We start from the raw sequence: 18,717 nt of genomic DNA, 5'->3' as shown, positions 1-18,717 counted from the left end.
AGGAATAAACAGATACTTTTTCACAACGGAGGATTCAAAACTAACAATGGAATCACTAATACAACTACAGAAGTCGCCAGGCAGCAAGCCAGGTGATGCCCTTTGGGAAGCGCCTCGCGCCCACGGCGCCCGGCGCATCCCGAGTGGCAAAGGCCCAGGGCTCCCCCAGGCGTAGCCTAAAGCCACAGACCCACGGCGGCACCCGTGCAGCAGGCGCAGCCCCCCGCCGTCCCTTTGCCCACGCGCGAAACCAGTCCTCGTGGGGCCACCCTTCCCCCCCGGGGATGACAGCGCCGCGCGCCCACCCGCGGGCACCCCGGCCCCCGCGGCGCTCCCCACGTGGCGCGCTCCCGCCGCCCGCCCCCACGCGAGCCCGGCCCGCCCTCCCATGCAGCCTCTCGCTGACGTCAGGGAAGGCGTGACCAATGAGAGCGGCGCTACCGGCCGGCTCCACCAGGCCCGGCCCCATCGGGCCACGAGCACCGCCCCGCACGCGTCTTTAAAGGGCCCCGCCGCCTGCCGGCGCCACCGCTGGTTGCCCCAGCCATGGGGAGTCTCGTCCTCCTCCTCTGCACCGGTGTTACCTGCTTCAGCGCGGCGGGGGCCGTGCCGCCGGGAGGAGGTGGATGAGCGCCGGCCCACGCGTGACGGGTTCCTACGGGGGGTGGGTGGCTCTCTCGCGCGCTCGCTCTCTTTCTCCTGGGCTGGGTGAGGCTGGAGGCCGGTGGAGGCCTTTGCGGCCCGGGCGCTTTGCTGACCCTTCCTCCCCCTGCTTGTGCAGATGGCACCATCGCGGAGTCGCTGGCGGAGGGGCGGGAGCGGGTGCCAACGGCCAAGCCGCAGGTGAAGTTCCATCTCCGCTCCACGCGTGACTCTGAGGAGGATGGCTGCCCGCTCATAATAGGCCAGCGCCTGGAGGGCTGCGGCTTCAACGTGACAGCTAAAACCTTCCTCATCATTCACGGCTGGATGGTGAGTAGATCCTGTGCAACTCTGAGCAATGCTCAGCACTTGAGCCGGCCGCTCCCAGAAAGAAAACTGCCCCACGTCTCTAAAATACACGGGATCAGGGACAACCTCTCACCTTTTGAGTGCTGTGACCTCCCAAGAGGTGCACCTGAGCTCTGTGGAGCAAAAAAACTCCCTCCACAATCCCAACTCGCTGTATCACAAAAGGCAACTTGAGATTTGCCCCAGAACCCAACTAACCCACCGCCAGGAAGGTGGCACCAGGCTTTGATGTGCACCTGCAGATGTTGTGGCTGCCTCCGTTCCTGCTGCCTGGTCCCCTGGCTCAAGAAGCAGAGGGCAGGCAGGCACCCTCAGGCTTTATTCTGCATTTGATGTGACAGAGCATATGGCATAAGGGGTCTTATTGGCTCAGCCAGGGCTTAGGCAAACAGCAGTGCCAGGGATGGAAAAGAATTTTACAATCTAGCAGAGTTTCTGGAACTGGAGAAAAAGAGCAATAAGGTGGCATGTAGTGAATGCCTCTTCCCTCCTGCCTTAAAAGGCAAGGTGACTACTGCCAGAGTCTCTCAAAACCTGTTTTTCTTACATCATTAGTGTAGTGATGAGAAGTAGCAGGGCTTGCAGAGGAGCAGCATACAGCTGGAGCAGAATATGTAAATAATATACAAATAAGTTAACTGTGAATGTGTAATCTTGATCCTGTGAGCTGGAAACTAACACCTGCATTTCTCTTTCTAGATGAGTGGCATGTTTGAAACCTGGTTGGGCAGCCTGGTGTCTGCTCTTCAGGAGCAGGAGCAGGATGCCAATGTGGTTGTAGCGGATTGGCTTTCACTTGCCCACCAGCTCTACACTGATGCTGTGAACAACACAGAGATTGCTGGAAGAAGCATAGCAAGGCTGCTTGATTGGTTACAGGTAATGTGAGTTAAGAACTGTCTCTGTTGTAACACTCTGGGAGGGACTGTTGCACAAGAGAATGGAGTATGCCCCAGCTCCCAGGCTGGTGGAGTGGGGAAGGCTCTGGTGTAATCCCAACCCCCAGGCTTGCTGGGGCAATGGCTCATAGCTAAGGTGCTGTGCTCAGCCCTTGCGCGAGCGCTTCTGCGCTGTCCTTGGAGATGCTGCTTTGCAGCCCATTGGGCTCAGTGATGCTAAAATGCACTTCAAATTTAGGAGTCCTGTCTGAGCCACCTAAACTCTGGAGTTGGGCATGCAAAATCAACATTAGCTTGGCAAGAGGGTAGAAGAGCAGGTCCACGGTGCTACACTTGGTGCATGTGTCCATGGCCAGCGCTGAGGTCTGCTGGCAGCTCCCTGATGGAAGATCCTGCTTAAAGAATATCGTAAACAGGGTTGGAAGCTGGGCACTTTGGGGGCAAACCACAAGTGCCATCCAAACAGTTCAACTCTTTATACTTGTCTTGGTGAAATAAAGAACAAAGCATGCTTGTCTGCCCCCTCCTTCCACACTCCTCTTAGAATTACCCCGCAGATAGGAGCGGTGCTAGCTGCCCTGAAAAAGAAGGGGGCAAATTATCTTTTTTTCCCTCCTTCTTGCAGGAGAACTCACTCTTCCAGCTTGAGAACGTCCACCTGATTGGGTACAGCCTGGGTGCCCATGTTGCTGGCTTTGCTGGTAACCATGTCCATGGGACAATAGGCAGAATTACAGGCAAGTGGCTTTTTAAACAATCTTTTACCTTTCCTTAGCAGCACTGAGTTTCCCCAAAAAGGCTCACTTCCTGTGTTGCTGCGATGCTGTTTTGGGCTTGCTCACTCAGAAATTACAAGTTTCCTGCTTGTGGCAGCAGCAGGAAGCACAGGTCTCCTCACAGGAGAAAGCACCTTAATTTTGAACCCCAAATGTAGGGGAGTTCAATGAAAAACCTCTCAGAGGACAACCCAGTCTTGAGTATATTAAAGTTAAATGTGAGTTCAAAACAAGTCCAGCTCAAGCTTTCACTATCCAGATCCTAAGCCTGTGTGTGATACTGTTTTTGTAGTTATAGCTCATAAACTAGTGGAAGCAAGAGCTACTGAGTGCTATTTGTCAGCATTGGATGGATATTTGGTCAAAAAAAACCCCCAAAACCATCCTGGCCCCTCATTCTGAAAACATCTTGAAGAGAATGCTTCTGACTCCAGAGGAAAGCGGATTCCAACATGTGAGAACTTAAGGCATGGTGCAAGGGGTTGCATTCAGCATTTAAACACTGCACTGGTGGTAAGAATTCCTCAGAACCTAGCAATAAATATCTCTATCTAGTTAAGTAGGAAAAATCACCTAACAGTCAAGTTTGGGAACGGCTCAGCTTCAGTTTGGGTGTCAGGCTCAGAAGTTATCAGAATGTCCCCAAGCCACCATGGGATCTCAGATGCAGGGTTTACCAGGCTGCTGCTTAAACTTGTATTGGCCCCTCCATATGTCCAGTCTGAAAATGAGACTAAATGTCACCAAGGCAGCTTTGGCTACCAGGGGTCTCTGTGGGGTACTAGATCTCTTCTGGTGTTGTCATCTGCTGCCTCTTGAAATCTCTCTTCACTGTGACCTAGCAAAGACTCATTACTTCCAACAAGCCATCTGAAGCCATCACTGTAGAGCAGACTGGTGCTACAACTGGGCTCTATTGCACCAAAAGCGCTATGGACCATCTCCATTTGTTCCCTCAGGAGCCCATGGGTGAAGACATCCTGGGGGACAGTATCAGCAATGAGGCAGGGACTGTGTAGCACCTGGTTGGGAGGGCTGCCAGCAGCAGGTTCCTGGCTATATTCTGTATGAAATAACCCAATTTCTTACTTGGCATCTTGCGTACTGTCTCTAACACCAGGCTTGGATCCAGCTGGTCCTATGTTTGAAGGAGCGGACCCCAGTAAGCGCCTCTCCCCTGATGATGCTAACTTTGTGGATGTCCTTCACACCTACACAAGGGAAACACTAGGTGTTAGCATTGGGATCCAGATGCCTGTAGGCCATGTTGACATCTACCCCAATGGGGGAGACTTCCAGCCTGGCTGCGGTTTAAGTGATATCTTGGGAGCAATTGCCTATGGGAGTAAGTTCTCATTACTTATTTTGCCTCTGGTCAGCATAGACTCCTCATGAATAGACCTGGGTTGATGCTGGGGGGTGATCTGATTTAAAAGAGCAGAGAAAACTACTTTTTCCTTCTAAACTGCCTGTACTACTGGAGGTAGTTGCTAGAAGCTAGACCTGCTTTTAATTCTGAAGTAGCATGTTCACTCTAACACCTGATCATAAACTATGGTCATCTTATGCTGGGTCTAGAATCCTCTTTAAAGCTCCCTTCATGGTAGGGAATAAGTGAACAGCCCTCTTCAGGTGTCTTCCACTAACCACTCTAATTGCTGCTGTTAGAAAAATGTTCAAGTTTGGCCGTGGTCAGCTTATGTCAGGCTACAAAAAGGCACAGCTTACTACATCTTACCAACTGCCAGGGTGACAAATGCTTAAACAAAACGTATCCCTTGCAACTCTGCTTCTCTAGCAATTGGTGAAGTTGTTAAATGTGAACATGAGCGGTCTGTGCACCTCTTCGTGGACTCTCTCGTGAACCAAGACAAACAGAGCTTTGCATTTCAATGTGCTGATTCCAGTCGCTTCAAGAAGGGCATCTGCCTGAGCTGCCGGAAGAACCGCTGCAACAGCATTGGCTACAACACCAGGAAGACATGGAACAAAAGAAACAGCAAGATGTACCTAAAAACAAGAGCTGACATGCCGTTCAAAGGTATGTTTTCCCCTTTAGAAAGAACATAGTCTCATCTAGGAGCAGGCTCCCAAAGTCAATGTCAGGAAAGATGTAGAGGTGGAAGAGTAGCACCACCTCAAAGCAGTGCAGCACCAGGCATTAGTCTTTCACTGTTAGCTGGCTGCATTGCTTTCCTGTGGCATTACTGTGCTACTTCCTCCGTGTGGGATCAACAGGGCTTGGGCCATAAGGACACGCAGCCTTTTGAGCAGGACTGCAGTTCACATGTCATACCTGCCAGACCACCTCAACCTTGGAACAGTAGGTTTGAGGAGCCCTCCTACTAAACTCCCTCCTCCACCCCTCCATTACAGAGTGGACCTGCTGTAGTTGTGTAAATGTCAACTGTGTAATCAGTAAGGGCAGGAAAAAGTGATCAATGATGTCTCAATAAAGAAGGAGCTAGCCTTTGCCAGATAACACTGTTTCACAGAGAGTGATGCTGAGCAATGTTGTCTCCCAACAAAGTTGGTTCCATCTATGCTCTCCCTCTTTCTCTCCAGTCTACCATTATCAGATGAAAATGCACATATTCAGCTACATGAGCTTGGGAGAGACTGATCCCACTTTCTCAGTCACCCTTCATGGCACCAATGGAGACTCTAAGCCTGTTTCTTTAGAAATGTAAGTTGCCTGGCCTGTTGTATGTACCTAAGAAGGCCACTGGACTAGATAAGGTGGCATCATTCTTTTTCCTCTGGTTACATTAGCATTGTGCCCAAGCCTAGCAGCCTCACTTCATCACCATTCAATAAACTTTTCATCCAGTAATTTAATTATAATTTATTGCTGAGAAAGCAATTTGATGTGCCCGGTCTTCTACATATTAGCCTTCACAGCTCATTGTTGAAGTACTTTGTTTTGCTTTTCCTCTCTACCATTGGGATGTAGTCTGAAAGCACCCATCTCTCTGGAGGTATTGTTGCCTTGTGTTTTTTCTGGTAGAAGTTAAAGGAGGTCATGTCATTCCTCCCTAAGCTATAGAAGGATGGCTGAGCCAAATACATGATGCGTTGTGTTGAACCAGCTATCTAAGCTCACTTTCTTTAGCGTAATCAGTAATTAACTGGTGAGTTGGATGTGGAACACTTGATAAGCTTCTGAGGGCTCTGTTTAACTTCTCGCATGGCATGAATGAGCATCTGGCATGCTTCTATAGCAAAGAAATGCTGAGTCTCTACTTGTCTTTCAGGCTTGATCAAATTGGCCTAAATGCTACTAACACCTTCCTGGTCTATACTGAAGAAGAAATAGGTGAACTGCTAAAAATAAAGCTCACCTGGGAGGGAACATCTCAGTCATGGTACGAACTATGGAAGGAGCTGAAGATCTACTGGTATTGGCCTGCCAAGTCTTCCCAGGAACTGCATATCAGACGTATACGCGTGAAATCTGGGGAAACGCAACAGAGGTAATAATTGCATTAGACTGCATGTGAGCTGGCTCAAAACTTCAATCAAAAGGAGAAATATTCAGAATCTAGCAAACGAAGCTGGGGTTTTGAACTTAGTTGGTATCCTGAGCTGTCTTTCGGTTTTAGTGTTACCAGCTAATGCTCCCCCATGGCGTAGCAGAGCGGGTTACATGCCAGTGTGAGGTTGCAAACTAGGCTTTAAGCAAAACCAGGCACTGCAGGTCAGATCTGGGGCATTCTTTTGCTTTATTTAAATACTGTGACACTGTCTTTTCTGCCCTTGGGGACTAAATTAGCCTACTGCAAGATGGTTTAGGTCACACCTGAAGGGTTAAAGTACTGACTGCACCAAAAATACTGAAGCATGGAGAAGTATGGCTATTTACAGCCATAATGTGCTGATTTGGCACAACCAGCTAAACCTAAAACTGCAACCGGTAACAGGGTGACACCAATTCCTTAAACACTGTAGTGCTCCTCTGAGATCTCTAACTGGAAAGCTACCTGAGCAACCAACAAGAGGTAAAGGTGCCAAGCATGTAGTACTGCACTCCCAAATCTTGTGTTAATCTTGTTCTGAACATAACCCAGATCTGTCAAAGAACAACACCTGATGTTGACAATTTCCCACATTTCTCAGAGCTTTAAATAAGCATCACCTATCATCTCTAAGGTATTGTGCATCCTGGTTTCTACAATCTATGAAACATAGGGATAGTAGAAGCAAGGGTCCCCAAATAAAATATTAAAGCAGGAAATGAAACGGCCATTCAACAGGCTAATGGCATATCAAGATGCTCCACAGGAGGGATGTCAAATCAAAGAACTTGTCCTAGAATTAGCTGCAATCCATCTCACATGTTATTTGTTAATCACTGAGACAACAGGCACCTCCTCTTGACTTCTCATTCCTCCCCCCAGGTTTGCTTTCTGTGTGGAGGATTCCCAGCTAACCAGTATAACTCCTGGCAAAGAACTCTGGTTTGTGAAGTGCACAGAGGAATGGCGAAAAAGGTAGGGAGAAGTCAGCAAAGAGAAATCCTGTCTGATGCATGTGGCTGTGCTGGGATGAGTGGAGCTTTTCTTTTTTTCCTTTAGACTCCTGGAACCTCTCTTTATTTCAAAAAAAGAATAATTCTACTCTAGATTCCCAGCTATTAGACTGAATTTTCACATATGCCCCTTAACTATTACTAACTAGGTGATGTTATCATTTCTGATCTTGGTTTGTCATCTTGTACCTTTACACCAACTTGGTAGTAAGAATGTAACACAGTCCTTGGGCCTAAAGAGCCTGTCTGCTTGCTGTCATGGTGGGTGCTACCAATACCCAAGATCTGTGCAATAGAGGAGAGCTAATTAGAAGCATCTATTAACTGCCCTGTAAAAGAGAGGAAAGCTAGGAGTGCAGGGGGTTGCCTTAAAGACCGTTTCAGCCTGGTAGGAGACCTTGAGCTGCCAAGAAATGCCTTGATTAAAATTTGAGCTCAAACTGCATGAGTAAGGTACCACTGAGGACTTGCTGTGGTGTTACAGGACTGACTCTTGACACTTCATCTTTGGCTGTGCTAATCTCTTCTGGATCAAGAGAGAGCAAACTCAGCTGTTGCCAGAGCACCTCAGCCCTGCTTAACCTCTGGGGCGACTTTCCAGATGCTGAGGATCAGTCCTCAGAGATGACTTCCAGTAAGTCAGGTCCCAGCAGTGACAGTTTGATTGCTTCAGACTGCCTCTAGTCATCTTTTGAATGAACCCCTGTTTGTTTGACTAAATTATAGTCTCCTTCAGATGGAGCCCAGCCTTCTGACCTCTCTTAAATTTCAGTTTGTAAACTTAAAGCTTTGTCACCTCTAATCCAGAGAGAAAGTGCTTGTTAGGGCTAGCAAAGCCCTGTGGAAGTCATGCTTTGCACAACCCTCTTGGGCTGCAGAGCTGAGACTCAGAAATGCGAGCTGATACTGTTCCAGGCTTGGCAGAAACCAGCAAGCTGTGCTACAAACAGTAGCAAACAATTCTGTGAATGAAAACCCTGTGCAAAAACTTGTTGCTCTGCCACAAGGCTTGAAAGATAAAGTCAACATTCCTGCAGGTACAATAAAAAGGCTGTTTTGATATGCTACTCTGTAACCCCCATAAAACAGAATTGCTGGCAGATGTGTTCTTCCTGCTTACTCATAGTAGTACAGCTTTTGCATGAGGCAGAGGAGCCAGAGCTGAGCTCCAACACACTCTGGTTTCTAGGAAACTGTCCTTCCTCCCAGAGAGCACAAGCAATTACTTGCTGCTCGGCTCTCTGTTCCTGCCAAGTCCCTGGAAGGTTACAGTTCCCTACTTGGAGATTGAGTCTACAAACATCTGTCCACCCTGAATGGATCTGAACAGGCAGAGTCTAGCATAAAGACCTGTAGTTTCTGTTTGCAGCCTGCTTGCATGCATAATGCCTGCTTCAGGCTCTCATCTAGTAGCTACTGGGCAAAGTGCTGCTTTGACAAAATAAAATACCAACCTGTACTGTCTAAACCTGTTCTTAGTGTCCCAGAGTTTCTTAGGAATTCTTTATTACTCCACTTCTGCATTTAACTAGATTATTTTTCCCCCTCTCTGCTTTTCCCAGGTCCATCTCAAATTTGCTCTGAAGACTCACAACTGAGCAACCTAGATACATGAAGACCACACAGATGGCAAGATGCTTTGGCAAAAATCCAGCTCAGTAGCACTTAAAGCAACTGGCTCTTCAGGACAAAACATCTTGGATCAGATACAAGAAACTGAGGAGCAATTGATGGACTGTGGTCCTAGACCTAGAGTAACTAAAACTACATTCTCCCTTCCCCAAGGAGCCTGGTTTGTGCATTTAACCTTACTTTGACCTGTTGCATGCTGTGTTTCTTGCCCTGCTCCCATTAATCAGGACTACAGATGAGATCTTCACAGATCTAGATCTCAGCAATGATCTTCTGGTCTACCTGCCAGTGGAGTTGAGAAGATAACTGTGCTAACTGCCCATCAGGCTGTTGGCAACAGAGTTGCCAAGAACAAACTGTCATCTAGTTTAGGAGTTACCATGGGTGTGATAGCACTATGGGCTGTGGGAAGATGAGACCAGCACAGGTCAAGCATGTGGGGTTGTTCAGAGGAGGGGTGGGAATAAGCACAATGCCACTTAACTTCAAGTTGTCCTTTGCCTTAAAAATAACCTGTTCTGTGTCTGGCTGATACTGAAGTCTCACTATGTTACCTTATAAGAAGGTAGTACTCAGTCCTCCCTGGACCTGGGGCAGAGCATGGTGGAGATGGCAGGTGGTGGAGATGGCAGCTTGCTCCCTGGTCAGTGCCTGCAGTGAGGCTGCCCCATCCCATGTGTTGGTCTCATCGTAAGAGGCAAACAGCCACTGCCCTTCCACTGACTGCAGGGGAAGAGGAAGGTAGTGAACCACACTGCCTCAGGAGAGCTCTGCACCAGGCCTTTTTAACTACTGAGAATGCATTCACCTCTGTTCAGCTGCTGCTGTAGTACCAGTGCATAATTAAGACCTTATTTATGTGCAAAGAATTTCACTGAGCCAAACAGATGACACCCTGACCTCACTGCCCCAACATCCCAGGTTGATTCCTGGTGCCAGGCAAAATGGCTTTGCCCAGTTTGACAGACTCTACAGCTGTCCTGTTTGCTACAGTGGAGTAGACCTTGTTAGAGGTGAACTAGAAAATTTTTTTTTTCTTTTTTGGAAGGAGACTTGGTGTAACAACTCTTTTGAACTTTTGGCATGCAGAAAGGCAATCCCAAAAAATGGCATTGACAGGTGGTGCACAGAGTTCTGAAGACTTAGCAAGTCCTTTTGAGACCTGCAATGCTCTGAGTTTTTGTAGAGCTTCAATCCAACCAAAGAAAGCACAGTTGGAGACTACCCCCCCCCCGGTTTTATGCAAAGGCTTTAATAACTGAAGCCTTTAGTATGTATCTGTGACTTGTCACTGTGCCATACTTAAAAGTGGTTTCAAAGCCCTGTGTGTATATTGTGGATTTTGTACATATGTAAAGTTTTAAACATTTTGGTTTTGAGTAACAGTATAAGACTTAAGAAAAAAAAAAAAGGGCTTCAGTAAAAATCAGTGAAGTCTTGTTACTGATCTACTATAAGCTTTGATGTGCCTTGCCAGGACAACAGTAGATGGCCACCTTGTCCCTCTCCTGCAGGTCACTTGAGACCAGCAGGATGAGGACACTAAGGCAATGAAGCGGCCAGGTGGGCACTGGCAAGCAGGTGCCTTTATGCAGCACCCTCCTTCCAGGTCCTCTTCAGGCTGCACTACTATGGTGGGCTTGTTCCCTCCACCCATGCCCCTAGTACCTTCAGGAATGGAGCAAAGTCACTCTATCCACTCCTGTGTTGCCCATCATAAAACATGACAGGTTTACTTCTACTTTAGCTGAGCAGGGAGGACATGTTTTCAACAGTGCCAGACTGCTTTTTTTCTTCTTTTTACCAAGTGAATGTACAAAATAAAAATTCCCCATTTAGGTAGCAGTAGAGGGGTTTTCTGTCCACCCCCTCCCCACAATGGCTACAAGACACATCCAGCAGGTGAGACTACCAAAACCATTAACCTTCTCTTCCCACCCTGGGTGTTGTTTTGTTTTGGGTTTTTTTTCCAGCCACAGCAATGCCACTACTGCTTTTAGCTGGGAGAAAGCAACATTTTGTGTTATTTACTGTCTGTGGCTACACTGCACTCTGGAATGACCACTGCTGCCACACCAGGACAAGTTAGGACAAACTCCCCTTTTCTCCATGGATTTCCTGCATTAATGCTTTTTTCCTCCATCAAAGGTCTTCCCCCCCAAAATGCTTCACCTTTGCCTGAATTCCATGGCTACCTCATTGGTGAACCCTTTTAAGCAAACTTACCCAAATCTGACCATGAACCAAGTTTTTCCAGCAGCTGCACCATCAAATTTAAGGAAACCTCTCATTGCACCCTGCCTATGCCTGGAACAAATCCAGTAGCAACAGAATTACTTTGCAAACAAAGTAAATACCTCTGAGCTGTGGCAGCTTTACATGAAATCACTTAGTTAAACCTTTTCCTATGAAAAGCCCAGCAATGGCTGGCTACAAGGGAAACCACCTTTGCAGGTTTGGCTGAGCCATGGGGAGGCTGTTTGATGCTTGTAGGGCTCCCAATTATTCCACACCCCAGAGCTGGAGGTTTGGTTTTTTTCCCCCCAATGTGTTCCCATGGGGCTACCTTCCACCTTGTGCAAAGAAGGACACTAATACCAGATGTGATTCCAGACATCTGGGACTCATTTTTGTGCATGCTACCTCTCAGATACAGCTGCAGCACAAGGGCTGGTGCCTCTTGCAGGGTGATTCCCCCACAAGGACAAGTGGGGCAGGCCTTGTTCACATCCAGCTGCTCTCTACAAGGAAAAGGGTAAAGCATATAAGCTAACAAGAGAGGAGGAACAGGCTGCAGCTCTTTCGCATTCATGGGCATCCCCCTCCAGGTACCTGGCCCGTCACACAACAGATGCAGGCTCCCAAATGCATTGCTCCTGCTGCTCATCAACACACATCCCTGCACAGCTTCCTTCAGCTAATGCACAACCAAACCCACAGAACTGAAAACAAACAAACAAAAAAACCCCACACGCTCCCCTTTTAAGTCTGTAACACATTTCAGATCATCCCAGCAGGCACATCCCAAACCTGTGCCAGGCAGGGCTGAGGCTGCCAGCTGGACCCACTGTGGGGCTGACCACTGTCAGCCTGGCATCCCTCCCACTCCCCCAGGTTTATTTGGGAATCGCTTTTTCACAGCCACTCCATTCAGCCCTGTGAGTTGGGTCCCACCAAAGGTCAGGCTGCCTCTCTGGAGGAACAATGCATCCCGCACGGGGAATGCTCTATAGCCCCCCTCACCCCTCCACCAGCCGGGGCTGCCCCAGCTCTGGCATCCAAGTGCAGGCACCCGCTCTAGCAAGCAGCAGCAGCCAGGATGTTTCAACCCAGTAGACCCCTTCATTCCTGCTTTGGAAGGGAAGCTGAACACGAAGTCTGTTCAGAGTTTGCTTCTCCCCCATCTCCCAGTGTCACACCACCCCTTTGGCCGGTGCTGTAAGACAGGCACGGGAGGTGCTGGCCGTCTCACACACAGTTCCCAAGCTACAAAACCCTGGGTGGGATAAATCCAACACAACAGCTGTGTTAAGGAAGAGAAAGATCAGCCAATCCTTGCAGGAACAAGGACAACACATTCTTTGCTGGTGCCTTGTGCTGAAAGAATGAGGCAGCCCCGCTCCCCCAGGTAAAGCTTTTCTGTGGTCTCCAAAAGCAGCCTTGCCAAAAGATGACCACGACTGTCCAAGAAACCCAAGATCTCACTCCTCGGCCCACGATAAGGAGTCATCATTTTACACCTGTTCAGATTCTGACATTCCAACATAAATTATATAGCTCATTGCCTTCCCGGCAATCCCGTACAGCCCAGCAGCAGACACAAAGAACCTGGCAACTTTTACAAATCCAAGCAAAGGTACTGGGAGACCTCACAGTGCCCAGAGGGATGGGTAAAGCTGCTTGACCCAGAGCTGACCCAAGTTTAAAAACAAAAAATCTGATCACTCTTTGGTGCTCCGTTACTGTTTTTTCCTGTCTCTGTCCTTTCTGTTCTAGTTGTTTTGCAGCTGTTTCACAAAGCTTTAGGATGTTTATGGCAAACCGTATAAAGAAGACATGGAGTGCAAATACTTAGTCTCCTCTTCTTCTGACCTGACTTGTAATAAGATTGAAAAATGAGGAAGAGGGACCAATAAAACAAGGCTTTCCAGGCAATGCTGTTCCACCTCTCCTAGCCAGCTGTTCTAATTACTGCAAACAGGCAAACCAGCTCAGACAAAGCAAGAAATGACACAAGACTTGGACCAAACTTTAAGGCAAATCTGGTTGGGTTTTTTTCCTCCTTTCCATATGGCTTTCCATATCCTGTTTTTGGCTGAAAACAGATGTGTCCTACCAAATTATGAAGAGAAAGGCCATGTTCAGCTTAGCTGGAGCAAAGCAAGTACACTGAAACAATCTTCACTCCCATGCCATAAAATCTGCAGATGTTAAAGAGAAGATACTCACTCTGCAGATCTCTGTGAAACAACCAAGTCTGTCGGTTCTTTGAATAAGCCATTAAAGAAACACCCATGGAAAATCTGGATTCTATATTATTCATGCATTGCAATGGAGGGAACTTCTAATGACAGGTCTCAAAATATCAGTTGGATAATAGAGAGCTTGAAATATTTCTCTAAATTTCAGAATGGTGGATCTGCCTGGTTTATAGACAACTAAGGTTATTCAGAAAGCTTGCTGCTCGCTATACAAAGAGTTTATTAGCGCTGACTTAATTGCTGAGGAACACAAATCCACATGATGGTCATCGCTAGCCTGCACCGCTGTGCAAAACATCACAGCACAAAGCAAGGAAGCCTGGCAGTGAGAGCCGCGTACCTCGCCTGATCACAGAAAGGAGAGACTGCCATCCTCGACACATTAACACATGAATAACTGAATTCCAACATAATAAAAATCAACCGATAGCACAACAAGATTAACAGCTTTGCCTTAAGAGTACTCCACAAGTCAGTGATAAACCCCAGATGCCTTGACCTTGGATAACTGTACAGCACGCACACCAGAAGGTCTTCTCTTCTGAGCAGTTTTCACATACAGAAAGAGTTTCCTTCACTTACCAAAGCTTTCTTCTACTAGTTCAGCCTGATCTAAGGGTCTGCACCCCCATCCCCATATAATGCACCAGAAGGTAAAAGAAACTGAGACTTAAAAGGGAGAGAAGGACACTCATAATGGCTGTTCTGGTAGAATGTCGGTTCTCAGGAGAGCAGCAGCACATTTCTACACTACATACTTGCCTTAATGATTTCCGTAAGCAAAGCCAAAGCTGCAAAAACAGGGGCACATCAGCTCTGCTGCGAGTTGTGTCTGCAAAGCTTCCTCCCGGCCGTGAAGGCGGTCACTCCAGAGCCCTTGTCCCAAGAGCTCTGACCCACCTCTTCCACATGAGTTCAGGTTCACCGGCCAGGGCACTGCTCAGCAGGACATGCAGACCAAGCACAGCTAGGCACGTGCACAAGTCCTCCAGATGGGCTCCCTTTGAAATTTGCAGGACTTGTTCCTTGGATTTTAGGAGAGGTTCAGTGGGTTTTAACCTACAGAGAGATGCGGGTCAAGGAAGGGGACAGAAGCTGTTGCTGAAATGCCTAGGTGAGGAGCATGCTCTGCACTTTGCAAGACTAGTTAAAGAAGGTGTAAATTTAGAAAAATTAAACCTCATACAAATTTTTGCCCTGTTTCTTCTTCCCATCATCCTCAGTTACCGACCTAAATTCCTGTCTAAAGTCCAAGCCACATGCTGCCTCCAAGCCAGCTCCAGTAACAACATCAAAGCCCTGACCTAGGCTGATTCTGCGTTCTGGCCAACAGCTACTTAACAGGACACGATGAACTCTGCATCCAGTGCATCTTCACAAAGATGAGCCAAAAGAAGCTCCAGTTTTGCAGTTTGTTCCAAAGATCCTCAATTAGATTTTTCTGCTCTGTAATAGGATTTTAGCATTTTTTTTAAAGTTGCTGCCCCTTCCCAACTGGAAGACCATGAGAAACAAGTGGAGAAAACTTGCCAGCTACGTGGGAGAAGCAATAAACCTGATTATATAAATGAAATGCTGTCAAATGATTAAGGAAAAATAAAAAAAAAGGAAGAGTTAAAAAAAACCCCAAACCAGACAAACCCACCAGTATTTCCTTTTCTTCTAGTCCTATTACAAGTTATTAAGTAGTGGAGGAAGGCAAGAACAAAATCAAATAGACTTATGATATCTAAAAAGATACTATCTCTTTAAGATAATCACTAATACTGGAAATAACTTGGACAGTGAAAAGCAACCAGAAAAATTTTTCCACTCTTCCACTTACACTAAAATAGCGTGTTTAAAAAAAAAAACAAAAAAACCCAACAACAAAATGTTTTGATGAAGACTTAATTCAAATTACATTCTGTACAGGCCACTGCAGCCAAAGCCAAACTCTGATTTTCATCTTTCCAGAAACCATCCAGAAAAATTTTTTAGTTAATTCTGCATTATCACAACTCCTCTCACCTTGCAGCTTATGAAAGTCAACCTGCACCCATGTTTCTGCAGCCGCATGCTGGAGTTATCTCCCACTCACCAGCCACTGCCTCTCCCCAGTAGATCCATATCGGTGTTCCTCATTGATTTTTCTGCCAAGCCTTAGAAGAATCAGCCCCTTCCACCCCTGCCTACATTTGGAGGAACCATGAGCCCGTGCTTGTCCTCCAAAGGCTCAATAATCTGTGCCCAAGTATTATCCGGAGAATTAAAACCTGCTGTGGCTGCTGGTGCAATCCCACCAGCAGTGCTGTGGCTAGAGACAGATCCCCCTCCGACCCCCAGGTCCAAGCCCACCTCTTTCTCAGTCTTTTCCTTTCACCTTCTGTATTTTCCATACTATTAACTCCTCTCCACCATGAAGCTATGCTCCATCCACCCAGCCCAACCTCACCACTCCCAACCCATCCACTGACACATCATTACCCGGGAGGTTCTTCCCACTACCACTGCTGAGCAGTGGCCCCACAGCACAGAGCTTGACCGAGAACAACCCACATTGCAACTCTCTCCAAAGCTCATCCAACATCCTGAGCTCCTCTTCATCATCTCCTCACGTGCTCAGCCCCCCAGATGTAACTCCTGGAAGACTTTGAGCATCCCTTCCCCTCCTTAGCTGAGGAATAGCCAGGCATAGACGAGCATCCAGAGCAAGCACTGAAGTGCCTGAGGATGAGCTGCTCCCACACTGGAGCAGAAACCCCACTCGTGGCCCCAGTATCACCCAGGGTAAGATGAGCATTGACATTACCTTAGTGAGTGGAGAGCATTCCTATGTCCCTGCACCTCCAGAGCCACACATCAAAGTGGGCGAGATCAGGGAAGTGATTTTATAAGGTTTGGCTGTAAACAGTGACAGAGGAGAGCTTGCTCCAGCCAGGCCACCATCTGCTCCCTGCCATAACCCTCTGGGTGCTGGCAAGGCTGGAAGAGATGCAATCCTTAGCTCTGCTTATGCAAAAGCACTTGGAGCTGTCTTCTCAACCTGCATCCTCTTGTAGGACTTCTCTGGAGAAGCACTACTAGGAGCTTCTCCTCACCTGCATTTTATCGTTGCAAAACCCTACTGAATTTCTACAGAGAGGTGGAAGGCACACACACATTGCCACCCCTCTCAGCTGGGTCATGCTGCTGCTGGCCATGTCAGCCACTTTGTAACACCAACACAATAAACACCTTCTTGGTGGTGTGGAAGTACCCTCCAGGAGCAGGCACGGTGCCCTCAGCTGTGGTGGAAGCCACCAGAAGACAAGCAGGCTTGCCAATCATCAGCCCCCCCCTTGCTGGAAGATGCTGTAGGAGCCAAACAGCACATCCTAAATGTCAAAGGCTCCCTCCTTGATATCTTTATGGATCCTGGCTTGAGCATCTGGAAGAAGCAGCTACTCCCAGCAAGAGCAAACTTTCCTGGGAAGTCTGCAAGATACGCTGGGGTTGCAGTGCTTGTTCCTGTGCTCAGCTGTCACATCAGCAACTTAGGAAGGATATAAGGGATGAGAGCTCTCCTCCCCTGTGCTTCTAAGGTACCATCAGATGGTGATCATATCCAGCCCTTACCTAAATTTGCAGTTTGGGAATTCCAGTTGAAGGACTGTGTCCTCCCCCAGACAGGCTCCTTGCCATGCTTGGCGGGGGGGGGGGGGGGGGGGAAAATCTGCAGTGGTTGTACAACAGTGGAGATTTGCTCTCTGCTCACTCAATTGGATTTTTTTAATCAGGATAAAGCCACCTGCTTTACACCAGCTCCAGACCTGGCCCAGAGAACTGAACCAGCTGCTCACTGTTGGGGCAAGCCCGGGCTGATTTATACCTTGGGAGACGGGCACACAAGCAAGTGCATTTGTTTGTAAACCAAGGATGATTTATTCCTGAAGGATACTGAATTAATAAGAGAAGGCACACCATGTCAGCCCCATTCAGCAGCCCTTTTATTTATTATTTTATTCCTGCATAATCCACACTTCAAACAAAGATGCACATTGTTATTCTCTGTGGCTGACAAACAGTTGTTTGTGTTTTTTTTTTTTTTCCAATTCCTGCTGTGTTGTTTTCCCCCAGTTTTGCTGAATCAGCTTTTAAACTTCCATTAAAAAAGCTTTTTATTTAAGAATGAAGAAAAATCTGGTTTTTTTAATCCTGCTGAGTTACCTCCTTACACAGCTCCAACAGCATTTTGTTGCTCCAACAAGCTAGGAGGCTGTTTGTGCCAACTTACCTGCACTGCTCTGCCCAGAACATCCCATCCCATGGCCTTAATATGACTGCACTCAATAAACAAAGCAAAGGTCTGAGTCTGAGCTCAGGCATGTACTGATGTGGCTTTTTCATCCTGCTTCTGGGGAAAAAAAAACCCCATATATATATATATAATTGTTGACACAGAGCAATTGGGGCCCAGCAGGCTGCAGATTTTAGGAGCAGTAAACTTGAATTTTGCTGTGAACAGATCCACCATGACAGAAGGTTCAGGGAAAGTCACAGGAGCCAACAAAAAGATAATAATCCACAGTGCTTGTTAAACTGAAGATAGTCTCTGTATCCATTGCAATTAGAGCTGACCTATTGCGAAATACACACCAAGCATCTCCTTCCTGGCTACTGGGCTCCTGCTGATGACACTGAAGCAATCACAGTTGTAATATTTTGACTGGCTGGCTGACCACAAAAAGGGTCTCTGGTTATAGCACAGAACAGCAAAGTAGATCCAAGCTTGGTCATCAACACTGATACTTAAGGACAACCTTAAGGTCACAGACTATCCCAGACATACCAAATATGCTATAAAAGCCTTGGCACACTGCCCAGGCCAGCTTAGGGAGGTTGCTGGTCCCTGTTCCTGCAGGATGCTGGAAGCCTATCCAGGTATTCAGGTCCTGAGCCCTGAAATCCCTCAACTGCATGCCCATAAGTCACTGCTCTCACCGCGCTGACCATCCACGATCCTAGGTGGAACTGCTTCAGGTGTGGACACGAGCTACTTGTTGAGGCTTGAGAGGTGGGAAAGCCTGGTTGAAGGTGATTTTTTCAAGGGTGAAATCTATTTTAAAAGACAAACATTTGTGCTGGCCCCATCTTAAGCTTGTGGTTTCTCTCTTTGAGCTGAAAGTCTGATGACTTCAGACCATTCTACTGCAGATCCACCACAAACACGGAATGATGTTGCAGAGCATATGAAGGCTCCTAAGGGACATTGCACGACGTGCCAAGTCTGACCCCAGCTAGCCATGTGGCAATGCTGCACGCAGCTTTCTGTAGGCACAGGTTAGAATAAGCAGAAAGACACAGTCCCTCTCGACTCTATGTGCGATGTCAAGGGCCAGCGTTGACCAAGAGTGAAAAAAGGACATGCT

The 18,717-nt window shown here is 47.5% G+C and overlaps 1 protein-coding gene across 1 annotated transcript; it reads left to right on the top strand.

Moving 5' to 3' along the window:
- Positions 1-498: 498 nt before the first annotated feature.
- Positions 499-9,376, top strand: LOC121080343 (endothelial lipase-like). Its single transcript, XM_040578296.1, has 10 exons — positions 499-622; positions 782-972; positions 1,711-1,890; positions 2,536-2,647; positions 3,807-4,031; positions 4,485-4,727; positions 5,252-5,372; positions 5,941-6,159; positions 7,084-7,176; positions 8,777-9,376. Exons 1-10 carry the CDS (start codon positions 547-549, stop codon positions 8,796-8,798), a joined length of 1,482 nt encoding a protein of 493 aa, XP_040434230.1. The 5' UTR covers positions 499-546; the 3' UTR covers positions 8,799-9,376.
- Positions 9,377-18,717: the final 9,341 nt, after the last annotated feature.

Source organism: Falco naumanni, chromosome W (genome assembly GCF_017639655.2).
Source record: "Falco naumanni isolate bFalNau1 chromosome W, bFalNau1.pat, whole genome shotgun sequence".
Classification (NCBI taxonomy): Eukaryota; Metazoa; Chordata; class Aves; order Falconiformes; family Falconidae; genus Falco; species Falco naumanni.
Note: the sequence above shows the minus strand (reverse complement) of the source record. Positions and strands in the feature narration are given on the sequence as shown.

What these genes read in the sequence shown, in the direction of transcription:
- LOC121080343 (XM_040578296.1), top strand. Translation starts at nt 547, where the DNA reads ATGGGGAGTCTCGTCCTCCTCCTCTGCACCGGTGTTACCTGCTTCAGC. An exon ending in AGCTGACATGCCGTTCAAAG is followed by an intron (nt 4,728 to 5,251) that starts GTATGTTTTCCC and finishes CTTTCTCTCCAG; the next exon opens with TCTACCATTATCAGATGAAA. An exon ending in AAGCCTGTTTCTTTAGAAAT is followed by an intron (nt 5,373 to 5,940) that starts GTAAGTTGCCTG and finishes CTTGTCTTTCAG; the next exon opens with GCTTGATCAAATTGGCCTAA.